General features: G+C 36.1%; 1 protein-coding gene across 1 annotated transcript in view; it reads right to left on the bottom strand.

The window, feature by feature from the left end:
• Positions 1-23815, bottom strand: part of KCNH7 (potassium voltage-gated channel subfamily H member 7) — a 201922-nt gene that overhangs the window by 8625 nt on the left and 169482 nt on the right. The window contains exons 12-15 of the mRNA XM_088519495.1: positions 17718-17970; positions 15981-16186; positions 13122-13221; positions 2050-2313 (exon numbers count right to left, since the gene is read on the bottom strand). Of these exons, the coding sequence (XP_088375621.1) occupies positions 2050-2313; positions 13122-13221; positions 15981-16186; positions 17718-17970 (823 nt within the window). The remainder of the gene's footprint in view (positions 1-2049; positions 2314-13121; positions 13222-15980; positions 16187-17717; positions 17971-23815) is intronic.

Below are 23815 nucleotides of genomic sequence, written 5' to 3'. Positions count from 1 at the left end.
AGGAATAGAAGCTAATAATGGAGATAATTTATTTCACTGCTTTTTAATGACCTGTAAAACCAAGTTGTTAGGTTTCCTATATAACACGTCATTTGGTAGAATTGCATATTTTCTTATTATATATTTTCCTATACCTGATTATGTTCTTCCAGAGATTGAAGAATTCCAGGCTGAGAGGTAAATCAATACATGTATGACTTGGTTCAAGAATAAATCTTATGGCCCAAATACTGACCATGGGAGAACAGAAAATATCATTTTTCTTCAGCATATGCATTAGCCATTACATAAAAAACTTCAAGTCTTCTCATAAAAGACAAATAGTATAAAGATATGATTTAAACAATGTTAAAAGTTGCATTTCAGGATTATGAGAAATAGGTTGATAGAGTACTATTAATAAGGCTCATTATTTATATATATATTAATAGTACTTCCACTCGTGGACAAAACTTAAAACAAACTAAAGATAAATTTATATTGGTCACAGCAATAATCAATTGTGGAAGTTTTATATAAGTTCATTTATATACAAGAATTATAAGCTACCATATCATATAAAGATTATAAATATACCTATATATATATACACGCAGAGTTTATTTCAGAATTTCATTATGTTCGTAACTACTTTTATAGATACTTAAAACCAATCTCTAATAAATAGCAAGAATGAGAATTTAGTTGAAAACATATGTCAATCTGATCTTATTTTACTGAAATCAACATCTTTATGGAAGTTTCAAGACAGGGCAATGAGCTTTCAAACATATTTGAAACCGCACAGTTACAAAGCAGAAATAAAAGAAGGTGATCCTAATCAAAATATATAACCTTTAGGCACGCTAAATTTAGCTCATATAAAATCTGTAGTAGGTTGCCTTGGATAATGTTGCTATAGCTGCAAGGACAAATTCCTGGCTACCGGCAGGGGCAAGGTAAGCTTTCCAATTGCAGTACCTCTGCAACAAGCTTGGACGGCTCAGATTTACAGAAGACCAGGCTTCACATATTCACACCTTTGAAATGTAAAAAATATATTGTTTGGTCTGATTAATCATGTGGAGAGTTTACAATTATAGCTAAGAAGCCTAAAGTTTAAGAATGATGGTTAAATGGTTAATTGCTCCAACAGGAAGCAAATTGCGTAAGGAAACAGCATTAAACACAGAATATATAGTTCTTCCTTTCAGACTGAAACAATTTCAAACTTTCAGCAACATCTGAACTGTATATTATTTATTTTCATTTCATTTTCTTACTATTTTACTAGTTTCCCATAACATCAATGAGATGATTTTAGTATATTAGAAGTCATTTTAATTATGTCATTTAACTCTATGTAAACATTAACTCAGATTGCTTAATCATTGTTGATAATTTGTCATGTAAAAAAGGCCACATCTTTACTCTTGTATATTACTTACTGAAGCCAGGATTTGTCCCGTGTGATGTACTGGCATTCCTGTTAACCAACTCAGGCAGCAAAACGGGATAATGTTCTTTCAAGCTATTACCAATTAATTTAATTTTTGTTTGTGAGTTGTGAATATAGGGAAACAAGCTAATTGCCTCAAGACGTTTCAGTTCTCCTTTTGTGTGACCATCTAGATTTATCCAACTGTTGTTGACTAGGTAGGATTTTGTACCGCCACCAAACCCGGGCTTATCAAGCGCTCCTCCAGGTGCTCACGACTTCAAGAGCAGTTTACAATTTTGCATGGGCATGCAAAAGTGATATCCATTACTGGTGGACAATTTTAAAGATTTTGTTTAAACTACTTTTCTAAGGCAATTTAGTCACAAGATGATTCATTGCTGAAGCCCAGAATAGCCTTTTGGGAGTTTTGTACTGCAATTTCACAGCCAGTGTAGTAAGCTATATCATTGCTCTTTTTGATCCAAAATAGTTTTCTATTTACTCACTCATGAAATACTTGCAAAAGTAACTATAAGGAATCAATAGAACCATTCAGAAAATTACTTTTAGCAATAAAACCAATGAAGAGGACTACTCAAACTTTGCAAAATAGCACTCAATTTAATTACCTTTGCAGGAATCGCTTCTTTTGTCAATAAGGATATCTTCTGCTTCATGAACCATTTCCTCAATGTCAACCTCAGTGGTTTTCCCTGTTACAGATGGATAATCACCTATCCCAGAGAACAGGGGTTTTTGCTCATCTTCAATAGATGACACAAAAGATGATGACCCACTCCTTTTCTCTTCAAAGTGTTTCTTGGTAGACTGGTAATACCTGGTGTTGTCCCCTGAGTGTTCAGGATCACTTTGATTATCCTCATTGAAATAACCTGTTAAATAGAAATAGTTGTATCCAATAACATGCACGTCATTAGATTATGTTCCATTTTCTTCTGGCTGAGCTTGGAGACTATTCTTGTATCAGCTAGGAAGTTCACTGCCTTTTAGAATATCATTACTTTAAAGCCTTTCCTGATTCCTCCATCAGAGAAGAAGATGTATTTCTCTCTTGAAGTCCCAGAAGACATTTGCAAGTATATAGTAACAGTAATGATTTGTAGTCCATGAGCCATGGACTTGTTATTTCTTATTGTTCTTATTATTTCTTCTTGTTTCTTATTTCAAAACAATAGAAGTTTAATCCAACACACCAACACAGCCCTCATTTTCTTTTTCTTTTTCTTTTTTTTTTTCCCCTTCATGTTAGGATTAGATTTGAGAAAACTCTATTCTATAAAAGTAATAGATCAAAGTCTGGATACATATTAAAGAAATAAAAGTATTTCCTTTCCTCTTCTGATTTTCCACATTCTTGGTCACTTCTCATAATATTGACATGCCAACAATCATGGATGTTAGGTTCAGAATCAGAGCTACCTGTTTAAATTATGCCCACGTAACAGCATCTTTACTGACTATTCTCTGTTCAGCTAAATAAAGGGCATATTTCTGCATGCTCATTACTGTCATATATATGTGTATACATATAGAGAGGTGATATGGGAGAAAGAAGACATTTTGATACAAAAAGAAGAGAATTTCCAATCTTTCTTGAAGCATCTTCCAGAATAATTTGCCCAACATTTCAAAATTCATTAAGCTTTAAAATTAATTGCGATTCTCTGATCATCATCCATTTCTTTGGGTAAGAAAAGTACATAACATAGTGTATTATGTATGGTAAGAAAGCACCAATCAAGTTCAGAATTAATCTTCATTAATTATAATCAAGTTTTGAGGTGGGGTACAGCAAGTTCAGTCCTCTTGTGAAGTGGCAAATAAAACAATAGATTTAAAGCAGGTGCCTTTAAAAACATGCATTATAAATAAATTAAATATGATTTAATCCCAAGAATGATTATTTATAATTAGAGAGAACTCATGATCTGTCTTCAACATATATGTGAAGCTAATTTCAAATCCAGTATTTGGTTTTACTATTTTTAACTGAAATGTCAAGATAACTCCAGTTCTGGTATTTATTTAAAACACATTTTAGCAGGATAGTCTCAACAACATATAAATAGTGTAACTAGTTTGCATTAACTTCCTGGGGAGACAGCATGATTTCCCATCTGCTTTGTGCTAATTACTAATCAACATAGTGCTGGAATGCCTTTAAAGAATACAACAATGGTTAGCACAAAATGCGGCATATTCCCATGGTTTCCTCTTTGATTTTTTGAACATTGTTTATATAGAAATGAAGCTGTGGCCTCATCTAATCTTCTTTATCTGCATATGGAGAGAATGTGATACGTGTACTGAGCGTGCTGGACATCAGCGAGCAGCGAGGGCAGGTCATGGTGACCTCAGTGAAGCCACCATCCAGGTTAGTCTGCTGTAGCGGTACCCTCTGCCCCCTCTGCAGTCCCTAAGGTCCATTAACACAGCCCTGAACTGAATTTGCTTTGGTTTCTCTTACACAGCATCACTGGCTATAAGTGTTAGTGGTGAGACTGCCAAGGCATCAACACAAATGCAAACGGACTGGCAGGGTAAGGCTCTTGGGGGATGTTTGGACTGTGCCATGAGTCCCATATCTCCTATTTTCTGCAATCCCATCACTAAAATTGTATAGAAAAAAAAAAAAAAAGAAAGTGTTCTAAGAAAATTCTAACGTAGATATCTCCTATGGCTTTTCTGGTGGGAATATATGTGAAATACACGCAGTCATGCCAAAGTAAATTGTCTGCTATAGTGACTTCAACTTGTGGAAAAGACCTTATAATGAAAGCTTGAAATACCATTTTTAGGGTAATTTTTTATGTCTGTGGGATTTTGTGCACTAACTGTAGCAGTAATGAGCACTCTGTGGAATACAAATCAATCAGTGGACTAATTTCAAGGGGAGGTCATTGAGACTCCAACAGCAAAGAAAAAAATTGTATAGCAGCTAACATACAGCAGACTGACTTATCTGTCATATTCACAGAGTACTAAAATATCCAGAAACAAGAAGCCAGGGTCTGCACAATTACAGTGCTGTAAAACCAGGGTAATTCAATCGGTGTCCCTGCATTTAGTCCACACGTATACCAGAACATGTGTATTCTTTTCCAAAAGCTCTCTGGAGGTAGCAAACACACTGGCATTAAAAAGAAAGCAGAGGTCCGAAGATAGTGAGGTCCTACCTATGGAAATTAAAGGAAAAAGCTTTTGTTCCCAGCTGATTTATTTCAGAACATGCATCTTTGGTTTGGTGCCACCGCTGTATCTGGTAGCCATTGGGCTACCTTCAGAATTGTTTATCATTTCAAAAGACTTCCATTGAGTGCTCAGGGTTTTTACGCTGGGGGCGACGCGGTGGTTCTGCGGGAAGGGAGGCCGCGCTCTGCGTTTGGCTGCTTGGGCAGCTGCGGCGGTGCAAGCCCAGCAGCACCTCAGCTCAGACGCTCAGCAGCACCTCTGCAGCCCAGAAAAAATAAGCAATTTCTCAGTGATTCAGAGTATGAATTTTCCATTGTTTTCTCCTTTTCTAGTGGAAATTTGTCATTGGTTTGGAATTAATTTTCCAGATGAGAAGAGTTTTGTATCTTTGTGTGTGTGTGTATATGGATAAGTTGATTTCCTATCAAATAGACTTGCACTTTTAAAATGATTCTTTTCTCCTTTCTCTTCTATTTTCCAAAATAAATATAAGAATGAATAACCCTGCCCTTACTTTCCCCTTCCCCTTCCATCTTGGTTCTTTCTCCTTCCTGATTCCAAGCTTCACTGTCTGATTCTGATCATTAGAAATATTTTTTGCTAGAAACAAAATGTTTTCCTGAAGCTGATTATTCTGTAACTTCCTGCTTTACCAAACACATTTCCAAACATAATTTACACTCTCTGTAGGACTCATTTTAGCCTGCTATGCGTTCTGGGTGCCTGCCAGTTTTACAGGCAATGTCAGCTGACATTTGCTCTCCTGAAAATTCCCAAGTCTTCGCAATAATTGCAAGAAGGTTGGTGTCCTGCTTCTTCCACCCACAATGGAAGGGAAGAAACTTGGGCTGCCATGTGGGCTAACATATTTAGATATGATAGACTCACAGAAATAGTGGGATAGGAGCTGGTTTGCTGTGATGACTACCAGAGATCAGATGAGTTTCTTTTGTGTGCCATAGTCAGCCTGCATATCCAAGTTTTGCGTTATTCAGAGAATGAGGCTGCAGGAGCCAGACTTGCTCTTTGTGCACTACTCTGCGGCGAACAATATCGGTGAAAGTGTCAGTAATGTATCACATGTGGAGTAGCATATTTAATATTACTGTAATTTCATTAACTAGAATTTGTCATAGTTAATCAGACTAGCTATCTAGCCTAGTGTTTCAGAAGAAGGTAAATTCTTACTCCCTTTTTCAGATATCCAATAAAAAGCCCCATAATATGCGTAGACAAATTCAATTTGCTACAGGAAATGAGGTGAATGACTTCCTCACCCCTGAAGAAAGCAATTTATATCCCAAACCATGAGACAGATAATCCTTATCATTAACATGATCTGCATAACTCTAAATCCATTCAGCAGACATGACATCTTCCCATCCCTTTGAAAATCCTACCATATCATTTTTCTCTACACCAAGTAAGTTTCTCCATAAGGAGAACTGCATATTGTGACTTCGATGGAGAGTCAACTGCTGAAAAACAGTCTGTAGATCTTTAGATTCCCCAAAAATATTTTGATTTTAACAGTCTCTCTTGTCTTATATTCACAGATGTTCTTGAGATGGTTGAGCTCTCCTTCCTACAAATGAACAAAGTCTGTGCTTGTGAACATGAGTATTTGTTAGCTGTTCTTTAATATAAAAATGTCAGTTGCCTTGTTAGATAGCAGAAAAATGACTTGTATGCCCACTCATGCATCAGTGGCATCAAATACTTAGACTGAAAAGTCAGTCATCAAGCATTTCAGGTAGGACTTTACATATGATACTATGAACAGGATTGAGAAAATGCAAAATCTTGGAAATGTCAAAAATTAATTTGAGTGGTGCTGTTCAAACCATGCTTATGTTTCCCACCATATAGATGGCTGATAAAATCAGCCAGGAAAAATGAGAATCCTAATACTTGTAATCACAGGAATTAGTGGGAAAAGAACAATATAATTGATATATAATAGAATATAATGGTTATGTGACACCAAAAAATATTGGTCCTGCAGAGCCATAATGCAATGTGGTTACACGGAAGGCCACTCAGGTTGCATGCAGGCTCAGCTACTCTACAGAATGCCTATGTAGGATTTTAATACTCCTAGGCAGCTAATTTTAATATTCCTACTATTTTTCTTTGCACAGTTGAACCTGACTGTCATGGAGTACATTGCTAAATATGATTGCTTTTCTGCTTCCTCGTGAAACATGGTTGAAGACTATAGCAGTGCTCAAATTAATAGAACGTTGAGTATTGTTACCACTAGAAAACTGCCAATTAAATTGCTATTAAATATTGTTACCACTAGAAAATTGCCAGCTCTTTGGATGAGATTTAATGCATGAGAGCTGTAGGATAAAATCAGAAATTCTGTGTGCATGAAGAAAGAAAAGTAGTCTGAGAACTGTAAGAAATGTCTGTTGAATTGCCTGAGAGGTTCATAATCTAAATATTCCCCAGAGGGTCACAGCTACTAACCTAGAAATTGGTTACTGTCAAGAAAAGCAATTGGTTCTAAAATTTTGAAAACAATCTGCAAATTCAGAAGTGCCAGAAACTGCACTGTTAACTACAGTTGTATGAATCTCCAAAGAAGAAAACTTTTGTATATCACATATGCTAAACTAATAATGCAAAGAGATGATTAAGAGTAAACACTGCCATGCAGAGTGAGAAATTCCTTATGTTCTTAGTTCATTTTTTTTTCCTACTTTTTCCTCACTTTTACTTGTTGAGGGCCTTTTCACATTTCCCTCCAATTTTTAGGACTCCCTACTTAACAGCAAAGTGTATTGTCAGATCTTTATGTGACACATAACTAACACCAAGGAAAAATGATGTCTGTCTAGAAGCTAATCAGGAAGATGATTGTTCCTATTCCTAGAAAAAAGTGGGTTACTGGTGCTATTTTAGGAAAGTCAAAAAATTTCTCCTCTCATTAGTAAAAATGTTTAAAGCTCTTACTTTTCTGTGGCTAATATTAATGATAGAAGAAACTTTTAATTCCAAAGTGTATTTTCACTTATACTTTGGGAACTCCTAAGTCTTCACTGGGAAACATAAAGTGTGTGAGAGTTTGGGTAAGTTTATATCTCCTTTGATGTATTTCTTCATCGGGCCATGAAGATTTGGGTGATTGTGGAAACAAGAAATAGGAGAAGATACTGATATTAAAGACTGGATAAACTTTACATAAAGATCCATGATTGTTTTTCTAAATGCAGTATAATAGGAATAGAGCTAGTAGTGAATAACTGAATTCAGAGACACATTTAAAAAGGCAGAAATTAAAGTGAACATGCAATCCTTCATTTATTCCTTTGTGCTACATTTAGTATAATGAACTAAGGTAGGGAGCAAGTAAGTGACAGCCTTTTCTCTTTTACTTTGCTCTCTCTAACTTCATATCAACTTTGCTGTTAAGCAGATAATAATGCAAGAAAAATTTTTGACCTATACCTCAGGAAATAATGACCTGCTTACAAATTCGAAGCAGAGAAGTATAAATACACATCTAAAAGGTATGCAGAGTAAACACCAAGGCACTTCTATCAAGTTTAGAAATTCCTTCTTTTATGAGAAACCTAGTTTTCGCAGCAAGATTCTTACTACTTTTTTCACAGGATGGTAACTGGTACATGTGACTGCATCCACTTCCATCCAATGTGGCCTCTGGAAACAGGCTCCCTGGGAGTGACTCCTGGAAACAAGACTCTTGTAGAAGCTCCCCGAGGTGCCTCCTAGGCACTGTGGTAACAACAGTAACAATAATAGGAGCAGATGGAAAACTGCAGTGATAGGCTCTCTGATGACCATATACTTTTTGTCAGCAATTTCCTGCTGAAGGTAAGATTTCAGGGACATGCAGTCGTGATTCTAGACATATGCTGCCTGCGTAGCTTATTTTAACCCAGGCAGTTAAAAGAAGGACAGAGTGAATATTAAAATTCTTTTCTAATAAAACCCAAATAGGCTTCATTAGCATAATACTAATGGTTTAACAGAGTTAAGCAAGAGCTTCTTTTCTTTCTCCTTCCTTCCTTCCTTCCTTCCTTCCTTCCTTCCTTCCTTCCTTCCTTCCTTCCTTCCTTCCTTCCTTCCTTCCTTCCTTCCTTCCTTCCTTCCTTCCTTCCTTCCTTCCTTCCTTCCTTCCTTCCTTCCTTCCTTCCTTCCTCCCTCCCTCCCTCCCTCCCTCCCTCCCTCCCTCCCTCCCTCCCTCCCTCCCTCCACAGCATGGCGTGACTGACTGAATCATCTGTTCCCAAAGTAGGCATTTAAAGATACAAACTTGGGTAAGGGAATAAGGATGGGACAAAGTGGGGTAGCTGCTATGTAGGTAAAGCCAGATACTTTTTTCCCAGACTCTCAGAACTGCTTGATCTCATTTCCCCCAAATTTCCTTGTGTTCTATATTGCCAGCCATGGCCTCTGGATACTTCGTGTAATAGGCTTGGCTTGGCTTCTTAGCTTGGGTAGTACCTACATACCCAACACATTCAAGATAGTTGTATTAATGACAATTCAGTCAAAAACTTAGAGCTCTGGCTTCTGTGGTTACACTGAGAATAGAAGTAGAGACTTTGGAGAAAGTCTGGTAAGGACTCTTTAAGATCTAGAATCTGTATAAGCTTATTTATTTAACAGTATGCTTAAAATTAAACATTGCAAAATGCTTTTTATAGTCCACTTGACTGTTATGGTCTATGTCAACACAGGCAAGTGTATGTAATGAACTGGATAAGGAGATTTCGTAAGACCTTTTTTTTTGGTGGACTTTTAAAATTAAATCCAAGGAAATGAAAATTCTTTGTTATCAGTTCCCTGACCAGCAGACAAGTGAGTTAAAGATCAAGTATCACCAGTTACCTGAATTCACGGGTACTAATATAACAATATAATTCCATGGAGGTTCTTATTATCCTCTTAGCTAGAGTCTGTGGATGATGTTCTTGTCTTTGGATTACAGCTGAAAATCCAGGGTAAGGATTTATTTCAGTGAGTTCATCATTACCTTCCCAGTTAGTATGTCTGCATGGAGTTACTTAGCCAGCATTTTAATTATCTGGGATAAGATGGAAAGATTTTATACATTCTGTCAAAAGACAAAAGGTTATGATTTGACTAGATAACCTGTGTAGCCCAGATCAGCTTTCTCCAGCATTAGAGTTCATGTCTCTAGGGTTTCACAGGAATTATGTGAATACTTAGAACAGATCCAGAGTTTTGGTAGTCTTCAGTTAAGGATTATAAGAATTAAATAGAAATGCAAAGAGTATCTTCTCATGAGGAAAACCAGGCACTGAGACAGTCCCAAGGAAGTGACATTTCTAGAGCTAACACTAAAAAAAGTTAAACAAAATGTTAGCAAAAGTAGTAATGCTTGAATTTCAGACAGGTCTTTTCAAAGCTCTCATCTCATTGGGTTTATTTTGCTAGGGTGACATTCTGACTGTGATTTCTGTATTTTTTTCACCTATATATTTGGAATTCATGCTGTTGTAACCAATCTAATGATGGCCTGTTCAGCATGGAAAAAGACATCTGTATTCAGAAGTACAGGAGCTAATAAAACATCTTGCCTCTGTATATCACCTTTGAACTGAGCTAACTCTGATAGAACTACTGAAGGAAAATGAGGAATGGGGAAGAGAGGATTGTGTCCCTCACTGTTAAAAAAGGCAAATGCATGTAGATGAAGCAGCAAATTGTCCCTCAGCTATTAGGGGAAGACCAACTCACTGACCCTGCTGAAAACTTCATTTTGAAGCATCAGTGAAGAGTACTGCTTAATTCAAGTAGTTACAGAGAGAATTTACTGGCTTTCTGTCAAGCATCTATGGCAATTGGCTAAAGCTGCACCTGGACCTGTGCGAGAAATATCATCCATTATTTCACAAGACCTGCAATGAATCTCTTTTGGGCAAGAGGAGAGTTAAGCTGGTACGTAGTGTACCTGTTAATGCTTACAGGAGCCCTCTGACAATACTGTAATCCTTTCTGGAAACTGGAGAGAAAGCTGGGCCCTCAGGTAGCCTTGCGCCACATGGACCCTTCAAAACCATGTTATGGCGGAGCTCAGTATACCGGCTGAGAGGAATTTGTGTTGACACAGGTAAGAAGTGTGAAAATGCACACGGGTGGAGTGAGACAGTCTTACCTGGAGCTGGACAAGACAGGGTACTAACCTCCGCCGCGTGCCGGAGCGCTGCCGGGGTTTTGTTTAACCCCCGGCAAAACTCCTGCAGGAACAGTTACCATGGCAACAAGGTCCAAATCAGACTAGCATGAGCTAAAGGCTGAGATAACACGGGCCTATTTTTAGCTCTCCGAAAGGGAGAAAATTGCTCACGATCACACTGAAGATGGAAACAATACAATCCTGAGCTGTGTAACGTGTTAGTAGGTTCATGGATAAAGGCAAAGAACATTAGCAGGAACAACATTTTATAAGGAAAAAAAACCCACATCTGTAAGATTTTGATTATAGTGATAAAAATGAAACTCCTATCGCATACCAGAAACCAAATAACTAGAAATCTATAAAAATTTTGTGAGCTGTAAAATATCATTATCTAAAAGTAGGCATATTAAGTGTCTGTAGTCTTTGAAATCATAGTTCTGAAATCAATACACAGTTGTTAAAAGACAGCATATGAAAATTTTTAAAATCTGAATATTGTGACCAGAAATGCCTCTGGCACTTATGTGGCCAGGAACTAGGTCCTTACTACTCTGATTCTGCTGCGGCTCTCTGCAGGATCATCCCCAAATATTTATCAAATATAATCTATTTACAAGGTATCAAAATAAAATGTAGCTTCCTTTTGTGTGTAATATGTTGAAAAGGAACAGTACAATGCAGTAGTAACCTCTAGCAGTCTATAACTTCATACGGGATGAGGGGTGGACCACTGAATAGTCACATAGAAGGAGTTCAAACTTACCAGGTGTTTGCTGCAGCTATGGCGATAAACAGAGAACAGGGAACAGGCGGAGCCTTTAAACCAGTGGGCTAAAATTGTACTTTAATCACGCCTCACAGCTGCATCTTCTCAGGTGAACTAGCAATGTACCTCATTTCTGTCTAATTCAAAGGTTACCAGATACTAAACAATGAGCACCAGGATGAAGGACATGGTTGTCAGTCTTGGTTTTCTGCAAGATTTTTGCAAAGACAAAACTGTGGAAAATTATTTTCGTTTTAAAGTAATGTACATAAATGTCACCAGGAGGCTGTTCGGTGTGATCTAGTGGGCAAGAACCATAAAAGCTGAGGCAGGGTGGGGAGGGAGGATTCACACCACATTGACACCTGAGCAGCCTCTTTGGAGCTCTGCAGCAGGCATGGCATGGAAGATCACTTCCGTCTTGTCTAGGTGGCAGCATGTTTTCTCATAAGGAATGTGAAGGTTATTCAGGCAAAGCACCTCTGTCAACCGATCCTTTGTGAAGAGCAGATTGAATATTTCATGGGGAGATTTTCCTGACAGATTTGTTGTCACTCTTGGCTTCTTGCCCTAAAGATGCTTCTTTGATTGAACAACAATGTCATTGTTCTGAGAAGCCACATTCTGGATTAAAGCCTTCCTTCATCCACCACTGTACCTGCTTTGCACCTTTAAAAGCGTTCTCATTTATTGTCAGCTATTCTGTGACTTTGAAATTGGTATTGTGTTGAACATAGGATCAGGGTTTGACTATGGAATATGAAAGACAGGCATACCAGAAACAGTAATTAGTCAGACAAATCATTTGGCCATAAAAGTATAAAATTATTGAAAAACTCATGAGTGTCAATTTAGCTGTCTTTGTGATTATTGCTGTCTGACCACAGCTATTATCTACAGTCCCTGGTATTTAGGTGTGCTGAATTCTGGCGACATGATTTAATATTTCACTGAAGTTTCCCTTCATTTGGATTACTCCCAAAAGCTTCGAAGGTGAATTTAAGCATAGAAAATGTTACCTGAACTCTTGGCAGGACAACCATTTACACATTGTCAAATGAATCAAAATCTAACTGTGGTAAATCTATTGTGTCCTGAAAACAAAATATTTTAATTCCAGGAGAAACACTACCTAGCATCAAATTCAAAAGTTTAAAAAAATATTTTGAAGTTAACACTGCAGTAGACTAGCTTTTCCACATCTTTTTAATCATTTTTTTCAGAAAATTGTTATTATTAAAGAGATAATAAGCATGTATGCAAATATGTATATATTTATACATTTCAAGGGCAACAAGGTAGACAAATGTTTGAACATTGTACACTGATAGTTGTGAAGCTATGGAAAGGTGAAGCAGATACCCTCCAGTCATTTATAGCTATGTAGGGGAAAATGCACAGAATGTTTTTTGATGTTCAGCAGGATTCTCGAGAGCTGCTACAGTAATAGCCAACATGGGACCCTAATGTACCCAACATTACCAAGTGAAATACCAATGAATAATGTAGCAGTGCTGTCTAATGTAAGAAATGAAGTTAATTACCTTTCTCTATTTCACTTTGAAAGGACAATTTCCGTCTTCGTAGTTTGCAGTTATCTCCATCCGGATCATTAGTAGTTTGTGATCTTATTACGAGGTCAGACTTGATTAATGAAATATGAAACATAATGACAGATTAGTCCCATCTGAAGAGAGCAGGTTTTCAATAGGTGATTGACTGTTAATCATGTTCAGGCTTTAGAGTAAGTCGGTCTGCATCAACCTTACTTCCCCTCAACTTATGGTACTGCTCACTGCTATCATTAAAATGATCATGCAGATTGGGTAAATTTGGCAATGTCACCACCTGATGGTAAAAGTAAAGTATCCAGACAGATAAATTTACATGCAGACATATGTTATCAGTTTCCAGATACTTGCACAGATGTGGGCTAAGTAAACTTAGAGAAGTTAAATGAAAATAAAAGAAAAAAAACCCCAAAAACCTATCACAGAGAATGTGTATTATTGCAGGCAGTAACATGGAAACTGATTGTAATTAGATTTGATGTTCAATTACATGGTAATGATTATAAGGGTTACATTTTGCCCTAATAACTATAAGCTTGATAAACACAACACATTTTACCCTCATCATTTTCATATTTCTAGACCCTCCTTTCTTCCCTATCTGATTCAGTTCATTTGGATAGTATTTCCATAGCTAAACAAAATAGTGTCTTTTTATCCATTTTATTAGAAGATGGATGTGTTTTCTGTTACCATAATAAATGAGATGCATTTAGCTCTTCTTTCTACTAATTTTAATACTGAGAAATTGTGCAAATAAGCAGATAAAATGTCGGTTGTGTTCTTTCACTGAATTGGCTTCAACTTACTTCCCTGTGCTAGTGAGGTTTCCTATACCTAGCAAATAAGCAGATTTGCATGTGGGAGAAGGGCACGGAAAAGAAGTGAGAAATGTTTTTGTCTTCCTCTATTCCCCTCCTAGTAATTCTGGTGGGTAATATGCTCCAGTGGTTGTCCACTGGTAGAGTAAGTGAGGAAGGAAAAAGGTAGTTTATGTAAAAAAAAGAGAAGACAAGAGCAGATTTTCAGGCAGATGAACCTATTAGATAAAAAAATGGGATCTGAGTGATGCTTCTAAGACCAGAATGTGCTCATCACTTTTGGGGAAGATTTTGAGGATTATGGTATCAGGAGAAGTCAAAGGGAATTGCTAGTGAAAGCTATGATTCTGCAAATACAGAGGATCGGGTGTACCTGCCCTCCCTGTCCCTGTAAAGTCTAATCTCATTTTCTTGCTGGTTGTTACACCAGTAAGAAGTAACACTGGAAAAAATTGTAATGGACATTAACAGGGAGGAGGTTCTGCATCATGGCACAAAAGATAGATGGAGATCCATTTCAATTTTCTCTGATCTTAAGAAAAAATAATGACAAACCATTGATGACAATGTAATTTCAGGGAATCTTTGCTCAGAAGACCAAAGTCATTGATATGAATTTATCCTCGAAGATTTTTCGAATATGTGGAAAAAAAATCAGTTTAAGCTTAAATTTATCACTGCAGTATAAATTCATCATATTATATTTATTTATAATTAATAACTATAACCTTTCCAACCAGCACAAAAAGGATAAGTTTTAAAATAAAGAATAGAACTAGTCTTTTATGTTCAGAACAATCTTTTATAAAAAAAGGCTAATCACAAAAAGATTTGAAATTTATGGTCTGTAGTAGTTACTTCTGTTTTAAACCAAAGATCTACACATGATAAGCAAAGTTGCTCCTATCACTTACAGCCAAAAGCTTACCGTTCGTCGTCTCCTTGTTTCTCAGTAGATCTTTGGGGTGAAATTATGTTAGTTCCTTCTCACTGAATCTCTGTTCATTCTTCCTTCACAGTGAATCTCTCTCTCTCTCTCTCTCTTTTTTTTTTTTTTTTTTTGTGGGTATAAACTCACAAAATGGCAGTTTCTCAGAAATAATGAAATATAAACTACCCATTCAGGCCATATTTGGTGGCCAGTGCCAGTGCACTCTCCAACTTCCTAGAGACAGAGCCCCCTTAGCATTAGCTGGGCCAGAGCCTTTCCTCCCTCATGCGCCCAGCACTTTCCCTCCTGGCCAACCTCCCCTTGCTTTCCCAATTCAGACTGACCCCAGAAGTTTAAGAGAAGGAGGCCCTACTGATGCTACAGTATTTTTTATTTTCTTGGAGGCATTCTGGCCAAAAGAGGATGTTAATATGAATCAGTGTGGAAAGAAGAGGCAAGAAATGCCCAACAAATGGAAAAGTGAGGAGTGTTAAGGTGAGTGGAACTGCAAAATGTTCCTTGTCTGCTTTTACTCCCCTGGCAGGTAGGGTGCAGTCCAAGATAAGAGAATTTAAAATTCAGGTTTGAAAGGCAATTACATATTCTGTATTGTTAGACACAGAAGGGATCTGGATAATCTGATTGATGCTTACTTTATCATTGTACAAATATATTCAGGGTCAAAAGTTCCCCTTGCAGTGACCCAAGTTATAGCCACATTTACTGAAAAAAACATATTTTCCATGGCTTAAACCAAACATTCTAAATCCCTGTGGCTGAAACTTTAATACTATTTAAATATAGAACCAAATCCTTTTAGATTAACATTATCTGAATCATTTCATTGACTTCTGCTGACTTTAACTGACTTTAGTAGGAGCAATCAGGGGAAGTTATTTTTTTAAGCAGGATTTGGCCTTGGGATTTTTGCTTTTAATTTTTCTAACCTTGATTTTTCACTTGGTATTTTCAGGTTTTATTACTTGTTTATTACTTTATGACCACTACTAAGGTATAGTATTCTCGATATAGTATGACCACTACTATTAAAAACAAACAAAACAACACTGTTGTATGTACCTTTGCACTTTCATCTCTCAGATTAAAAGTCAATTCTAGATTGGTGAGGAAGAGGTCAGAAAATTCAGGGTACATATCCAGAACTTCTAGGAGGTCTTCTCGTTGGATCTTATGCAAGTCACAGTATGTTAAAGCTCTCACATCTGCATTCGATTTTCCTGGTTTTGCATAAAGATGTACCATCTCTCCAAAAATATCATTTTTCCCTTTAGAAATAAAATAAGATTGAGATTATTATCTTAAATAAGAGAAGCCATTAAATTCAATGATGTATTTCTTTACGATAGTGATGCAGAATATTTGATTTTACATAAAATGGTACAATCTGATTACTACAGTACATATGCTGGTGCAAATCAAAATAGTATTATCCGAATCAATGAAATTACATAGGCATATAACTGGACTAAGTGAAAGGAAAATATATCTTGGTCACAGTTTTTCTTCAGTTTTGCCAAAACAACACACCTAGATCAGTCTCCTCTGTACTTTCTTGTAAAAGTATTATATTTAAGTCTTATGACAACACAGATGTAATTTCTGTATTTCAGAATTACAGTATTCTGTAATTCAGAAAAGTCTGTATCTCTGTCAGAAAAAAAATGCTTTTGCTTGTTCTCCCAAAATCTGCACCTAACCTTCATATATATGTGTATACTCATATATAACCTTCAAATGCAGAGCAGCCCCAGACACAAAAGAGTGCAAACTACCCTATATATGCACACATATATACCTGCAAAGCTGGAGGGCTCTGTCTGGGAAAGCACTGATGGCAACGACTAGTGGTCAGAGCAACTAAGCAGCAGTAGACCAGTGAGGGAGGGCACACAGGTGATTTTACTTCACTGTTAAACATTTGTGGCTTTTATACTAGAGTACTGAAAGCACTCTAGTGCTAGTTTCTCAATTTTTTAAAAAAAGGAAGTTGAAACTTGACAAGCAAGCAGCTGAGAGGTGCAAAGGGTAATTCAAGAGCTGGAGGGATGGCTTACAGTGAAGATCTTAAAGATCATCAAAAAGGAGATGAAGAGGTTAACTTGATTTTATTGCACACGTCCTTACAGAGAGGAAGAATTACTGGGTGCTAAGTACCTCTAGAATGTAACGAAGAATGCACGATGGGAACCAATGGAAAGAGACCGAAGTAAGATATTTTCATACTGGAAATAATGATACATTTTTAACAATAAAAATGTTTAACTATGGAAATAAACTGCCAGGAAAAGTGATCACTTTTTCATCTTGTTATGCCTTCTGAACAGAACTCATTGCTTTTCTGAACATTTTGCTTTCACTGAGCACAGTTCATTAGACACAACAGATAGTTAAAGGTATGAAATGTAACAGGAGTCTGTTATATAACTGAGGTTAGCCAAGATAATCTAATAGTCCTTCTGGCTTTAATGCTTATGAATGTACTCGTCGCTATCCACGGCATAGAGCACCTTCTTTGTAATATGACTACTCTGACATATTTTTATTTGTTATATGTATTAATATTTTTATTAATACATATAGGAAGTAGTAGACTCTTGGGATTTTTGATACCTTGGGCTCTTCGGTCCCATGAATTCTTGGAGTATTTTAGACTTTGCTCCTGAGCACATTATTCAGCAGCTTGATTTAAAATAACATTGACTAAAACATTCACAAATTTCCTACTCCAGGAACTACAATGGACTTTTTTTTTCAGTCCTCTGTCTCTTTTAATATGCATTGTAGTAAACTACTTACCAAGAATGGCCACAACAATGTCACTCTTAAGGATTTCAATGGAGCCCCTGGACACAAAGTAAAGAGCAGTGAGAACATCTCCACAGTGCACTAAAGTGTCTCCAGGAGGTGCGTGTGTTGTCTTAAATTTCATAGCCAAAGCTCGAAGGCAGCCTTTACTGGCTCCCCGGAAAGCTTTGCAATTCTGAAGCAAATTTTGGTTGAGATGCAGACAAATGTCGGCTTGTAAGCATTCTGGAAACCCCTTCAGGACCTGGAAAGACAAACATAAGGATTTCACATGAATGCTATTAAAGTTGCTTTATATAATCTTTCATGTGTTCTTCCTGGCCAGAAAGAAGGAAGTGACACATAAACTGAGGTGGTCCTAAGGACTATGAGTATTTCACACAAGTGCCTGGTTTAATCTATACTGCAAAGTTCACATGATGCAAATGCTAATGGGGGTTCAAACATAGCGGTAAAAAAAGTCATTATTAAAATTTCTTTCATAGTAAAAAATACTATCAAGGTATATGAATGAATATACTGCAGTAAAATAACAAATAAGACAGTTAATAAAAGAGGAGTCTTCATTGGATGTCACCTGTTTGGACTAATAATTTATATTAATTACAAAGAGTAATATACTGAATATAAGATGATTTTTTGCTGAAATAGCTATGACATTTGTAATATGAGAGACATCTGAGATATTTTTCAGTTGGGGGCATCTTAATATTAAATAGAGTCTGTTTGCAAGAGTATGATTTAGATTTTTATCAGAAAAAAAACAACATGCGCCACTAAAGAACCCACAGGGACAGTCCCTGTGGTCCTTGCTCATCCGTTGTTCAGAACAACGGGAGTTTGCTGAAGTAGACCACAGGATTTCTCAATTGTACCATGGCAACATGTTAATTTTATTTAAAAGAAAAAGAAAGTAAGCTACTTAAAACCTGATCATTAGTTGTGAGCTTTTGTAGATTGTTTAGCAGTGCCTTACCTCTGCTGCCTTTAGTGTCAACACAAAATATTCCCAGGGGCTTCAAGTGGAGCACTGCCTACCTCCAGATCACACGCTCTGTGTCCAGGATTGGGGCTGACGTTAACACGCACCTTCAGTTAAACCCTGGTGGTTCCTATTAATGAAGTTAATGGATCGTATACTTCCCCTGGGGGTGTAAGGGAACTGGCTACATGTATTGCAGATTTCGAAGGATAAGGTATGAATTGATAATACAAGTTGTATGAAACCATGTGTCTTTTTGTTATTATAGCAGTCTATTGATTCATTCCTGTTTAAACTATATACACTTCTTGTACAAAAATGTAAACCTGTATGGTATAAAAATAAATAAAATAAAATAAAATTCCTTCTTGATGTATTCATTCTTACTTTAGCACAATAAAGGTCTGTGCACTTACTTCTATTGCATAAAGATATTTATAACTGTTATCCCTTGCTAATAGAGAAGATGAACACATTTCTAGTGTGAGGCTTTTGTGCACACAAGCCAAGCTGTGATTTACAAATGAAATATTAGTTAGAGTTTGAAATGTTTCTGATTGTTAATAAAATAAATATTGTGATGCAACAGAATGTTATAACAAACATTTATACAAAAATATCATGACTAGAGGACACTATCACATGGATATTTTCAAAAAAGCCAGCATTCAAGAACAAGCAAAAAAAAAGATAAAAAAAAGAAAAATGAAAAGCTTCTATGGTACTGCTGTGTTTTCAATATCTATCACATTATCAGAAATGACTTAGTATACCATTATTCTATTAATTTTAATACAATTGATGGGTAGTAGCAACTTACTGCTGAATGATAATGAGAAATTGATATGCCTGGTTAATGGTATATTTGAAGAAAAGTTGCAGATGTTTATTTTGAAATTGTTATCTAATATGTGAACAGAAAAGTGCTATTTTGAATTATGTAATTCTTCTGTTATACTCCTATTTGAATGTAATTTAGAGGAGCTCTATTTTTATAGCATGCAAAATATTAAACATATTTTAAATCCAGAGGTACTTACAAGAAAATATATTTGAGTTGTTAGAATCTCAGGAGCACAGCCTTACGATAAAGTGGATTCAGTTTTTCACATCAGCTTCTATTTATCTCATTTATCAAGGGATTGTACTTTACCATTAAGCAAAAGCCATGCAGACCGTGTTTTTGGTTTATATTTCTGAAGATACTTTGGGGGTTTATTTAAAGAAGCAGTACTTCTGATAATTAATTTATACTTAATATGAAACTGTTCTAAAATTTTTGCATATTAGTTAACAGTTACTTATATGTTAAAAGCATCTGAGGTATAGTAGCTTCTGGTCAAGCATCATGATGAAAAAGTCCCTGCCCCACGGAGCTTACATTCTAAAACAGTTGTTAAACATCACACAGGAAGAATAATTCCCTCTTTCAAATTTCAGTTGTCAAATGTCTAGAAGGAAGACAAGTGCCCAAATACCACTGGTTTCCAACAGATTTGGAGAGTACTCCATTAACACAGGTTTGGAAATCCAATAAAGCTGATTTGAAGACAAATTTATTAAAACACTGTTGTATACTGTATTACTAAAGTGAGCTTACTGTGCCGCTCACATTGCACAGCGAGGTGTTTAATCCAGGTCCAGTAGTTAGTACTGGTACAGAGCCACATGTTTCTAAATTAAGTTCTGTATTACGTTCTATGGACAACATCTTGCTAACCCACAGTTCCATGTGCATTTCCAATATCCATCAGTCTTTGTGGAAATATTTCATATTTGTAAATTTTTAGCTTATGTTAATATGGAAATATCTGATTCTCACATATATTTTTGTATAGAACAGGAACAATCTTACTGAAAATCATGTTATTATAGTGTTGGATTCCACATAAATACCAATAATAAACATGCTGACAACTCTAAATGTTTGTCATCTTTATGTTCATCATCAAAATCTTGGGATTAGAAGAAAAATAATAACACTAAAATACTGTATTTCACTTCTTTTCATTTGTTGTGAGGTCTTTAAATAAATCAATTTCAATGTGATTAGAAAAAAATACTATTTTCTAAAATATTAAAGCCCCCAAATTTGCATGACTCCAGAACTGCCCCCTCCTCCCCAAAAAATGTTTTTAATTGAAAATAATAATGCTTGGAATTGCTCTGTAAAATTCATCTGAAATTACTAAATCATTTGAATAAAGATTTATACAGATTTAAGTTTTAACTGATCCATTATTTCCTACCATGTTTCAATTGTTACACTCAAACAGTGTCTCCATTTTGGCCTGATCAGAAAAATCCTGTATTTTCATGGTTAAAAAGAAGAATCAGAACTTATGCATTCAACAAACTCAGATCTTCTAAAAAAAAAAGAACAAACTAGCAACAAACCCTCCAGGCCCCCAGCTCCCCCTTCAAAAGAAATAAAAACAATTATGAATTTGTGACCACAGGCTTCAGTTCCTTTAGTTCTCCCTCCTTGATAGCGATGGAGTCCAGTCTTCTCTCCCTGTCGGGAATGAACTTTCTCCATGTCATATAATGCTGGTTTACCCACTTGCCATGCTTAGCAAGGATGAAAGTGACGTTCAGCTAGAAGTAAAAAGTTTTATGTTCAATAAGCAATTAAGTTTAGTGGGGAGAGTAAGGATGTGATTCACATTGCATTGAAGAGCGCCATCTTTTATCAGCGGAGAGGGCTGTACGAGCTGCTCTTTTGCAAGATGACAACTTGCTGTTGCTGATACTTGTGTTAGATGCATTTGTGGCAACAAGAGATGGAGACATCTACGTTAGGTGACCTCAGACAACTATCATATATTTGTTACATCTGAATCAATGACAACCTTCATAGCGATGTTTGGAGTTTCTTTCTTCAGTTCTGAAACAGGCTTATGTGTTATGAGACCCATGTGTTTAAAAAGCCTCCAAATAGAAGCAAAGCGGATTATTAGCTGTTTGTCATTAAACATGCAAATACTGTCACATCCTCGTATTTCCTTTTATTGTTTTATTTGTGTGTCAGTACTCATAATGCCAAAGTGCCAAATGGCAAAATGCCAATGTACAGTGCTAAAGTCAAATATAGCAGGAGAGTAATTGATACAAATTTCAGTATAATCCAGGTAGATGTTTTTCCTAAGTTTTAAATCATGCCAGATACACAGCAGGCAAGAAGTGTGCAGTGTCTTGATTTGTGTCAAATGAGAGGGGTGTTTCTCTTGCAAACTAGCATAAACCATCTTTTGTTTTGATTTTCCTCTAGATAATTGCTCTGCAGCTGAAGTTACTTCAAGCAGATTTTTTTCTTTATGCACCTCCTGTGCCTACAGTTGTGTTTTGTCCTCCATAGAAGTTTAGTTTCATTCTATTTAGTAAAATCATAATTTCTCTGTCATGCAGTTTGCTTTCATGTATGGTTTATTTTGATTGTTATTTTTCTCCTCTTGACTGTCAAAATATATTAAAATATAACCGTTCCATCCATGAGTCAAAGATATTCCTTGAACTCTTTGCAAAAGAACATACTAGTCTGGCAGACTTTCAGACTCTGTTTTAGTTGGACTTTTTTTTTTCTGATACTGTCTTGAATTATGTGATTCCTCTTCTTCATTGAGGAGGGTAGTCTTTTTTTTTTTTAAACAGAATATGAAGGAGGTCCTTAAAATAGCTGAAAAAAGAAGCCGCATGTAATGATGAGCTAATTCACCTTTCAATGAGATTTGGTGGATGTCAGCCTTATCAGGAGTAGAATCTTTTGCTTTCAGTCATTGTCATGACACAGATATGTGTGACTTTTATGTTGAAATTACTTGAGTTGCAGCAGATCGCTCTTCATCTTTAATCCTATTACAGTTTCTGAGCACATCTAAAAGGTGATCTCTGAGATATGTTACATTACTTGGTGAAAATGACAGAAATTATTTCACCTTCTCAAACCACTGACTTGTTTCAAGAGAAAAGTTTTTCATGTCTGGAGTGCCTGGAAGCTGAACAGATCATATATTTCCAGAAACACAGTGGTGGTTGGGGAGCTGTTAATTGCTCTTGTTTGTGAGACGTTTGACCACAAAACATAATGCAGCAAAAAACTAATAAAAGATCAACTAATTTGCAAATAGATTGAAAATATTTTTTCTATTAATTCCTCTTTTCTGTAACTTCATTAAATATAGACATTCATGTTTATTAACTAATTTTGTTATAGAAAATGAAAGAACTATTTTACAGTTAGTCATATCTGTGACACTTTTTGATAGGCTTATGTCTTATGATTTTGATTATGACACATAGACAGACAGTACCACTTTTCAACATGATTGCATATTCCTTCTGCATAACCATTTTTTGTTCCAAACATTTCTATCGTTGATTACTGTTCTGATGTTATAAGGAAGTTCTCCTTGTTATTTTTGAAATTTTAGTTTTCTTTCCTATCATTTGGTTCAAAGATATTGCCAACAGTTACTGTAGAGGCAGAATTATTTGGTCATAAGAGATGACCAAAAACGGAAAAAAAACAAGTAAAACAACTGTGGTTGTATCATCCAGTGACCAGTGCCCAATTTTCCATTAAAAAAGGCTTACCAAAGCAATGATGAAACCTACTCTTCACTTGGTTCTGAACCTTCAAATTTAGGTATGCACCCTGCCCTCCTTGCATGGTCATTGAAGCCGAGAGGACAACTCATAAGTGGAAAACAAACCATTGGCTTAGATACTTGCAGGAGAAAGTTCTCTATACGCAAAAATGCTGACTTGCTACCTCCTTTCATGGTACCAAATCAGAACCAAAATATATCTGTTTCACATTCAAAACTTTAATTAAGATGTACATTTGGCTAAACATGTTCTTTCTTCTTTTTCTCTCTCTCTTTTTCTTTTTCTTTCTTTCTTTCTTTCTTTCTTTCTTTCTTTCTTTCTTTCTTTCTTTCTTTCTTTCTTTCTTTCTTTCTTTCTTTCTTTCAGCTATTCTGATGCACAGAAGATCCATGGAAAGGGTGTGTATTAAAAATACATGCATAACTTAAAAAAGGATCTCAAACACTAAATATGTCATATTTCTACAAGAAGCATCACAGGCATGCTATTATCAGCTGGA

The sequence above is a fragment of the Tinamus guttatus genome, unplaced genomic scaffold (assembly GCF_059628265.1).
Source record: "Tinamus guttatus ecotype Peru unplaced genomic scaffold, ASM5962826v1 Tinamus_guttatus_pri_ptg000060l, whole genome shotgun sequence".
In the NCBI taxonomy this organism is placed as follows: Eukaryota; Metazoa; Chordata; class Aves; order Tinamiformes; family Tinamidae; genus Tinamus; species Tinamus guttatus.
This window is presented reverse-complemented; position numbering and strand designations above follow the sequence as displayed.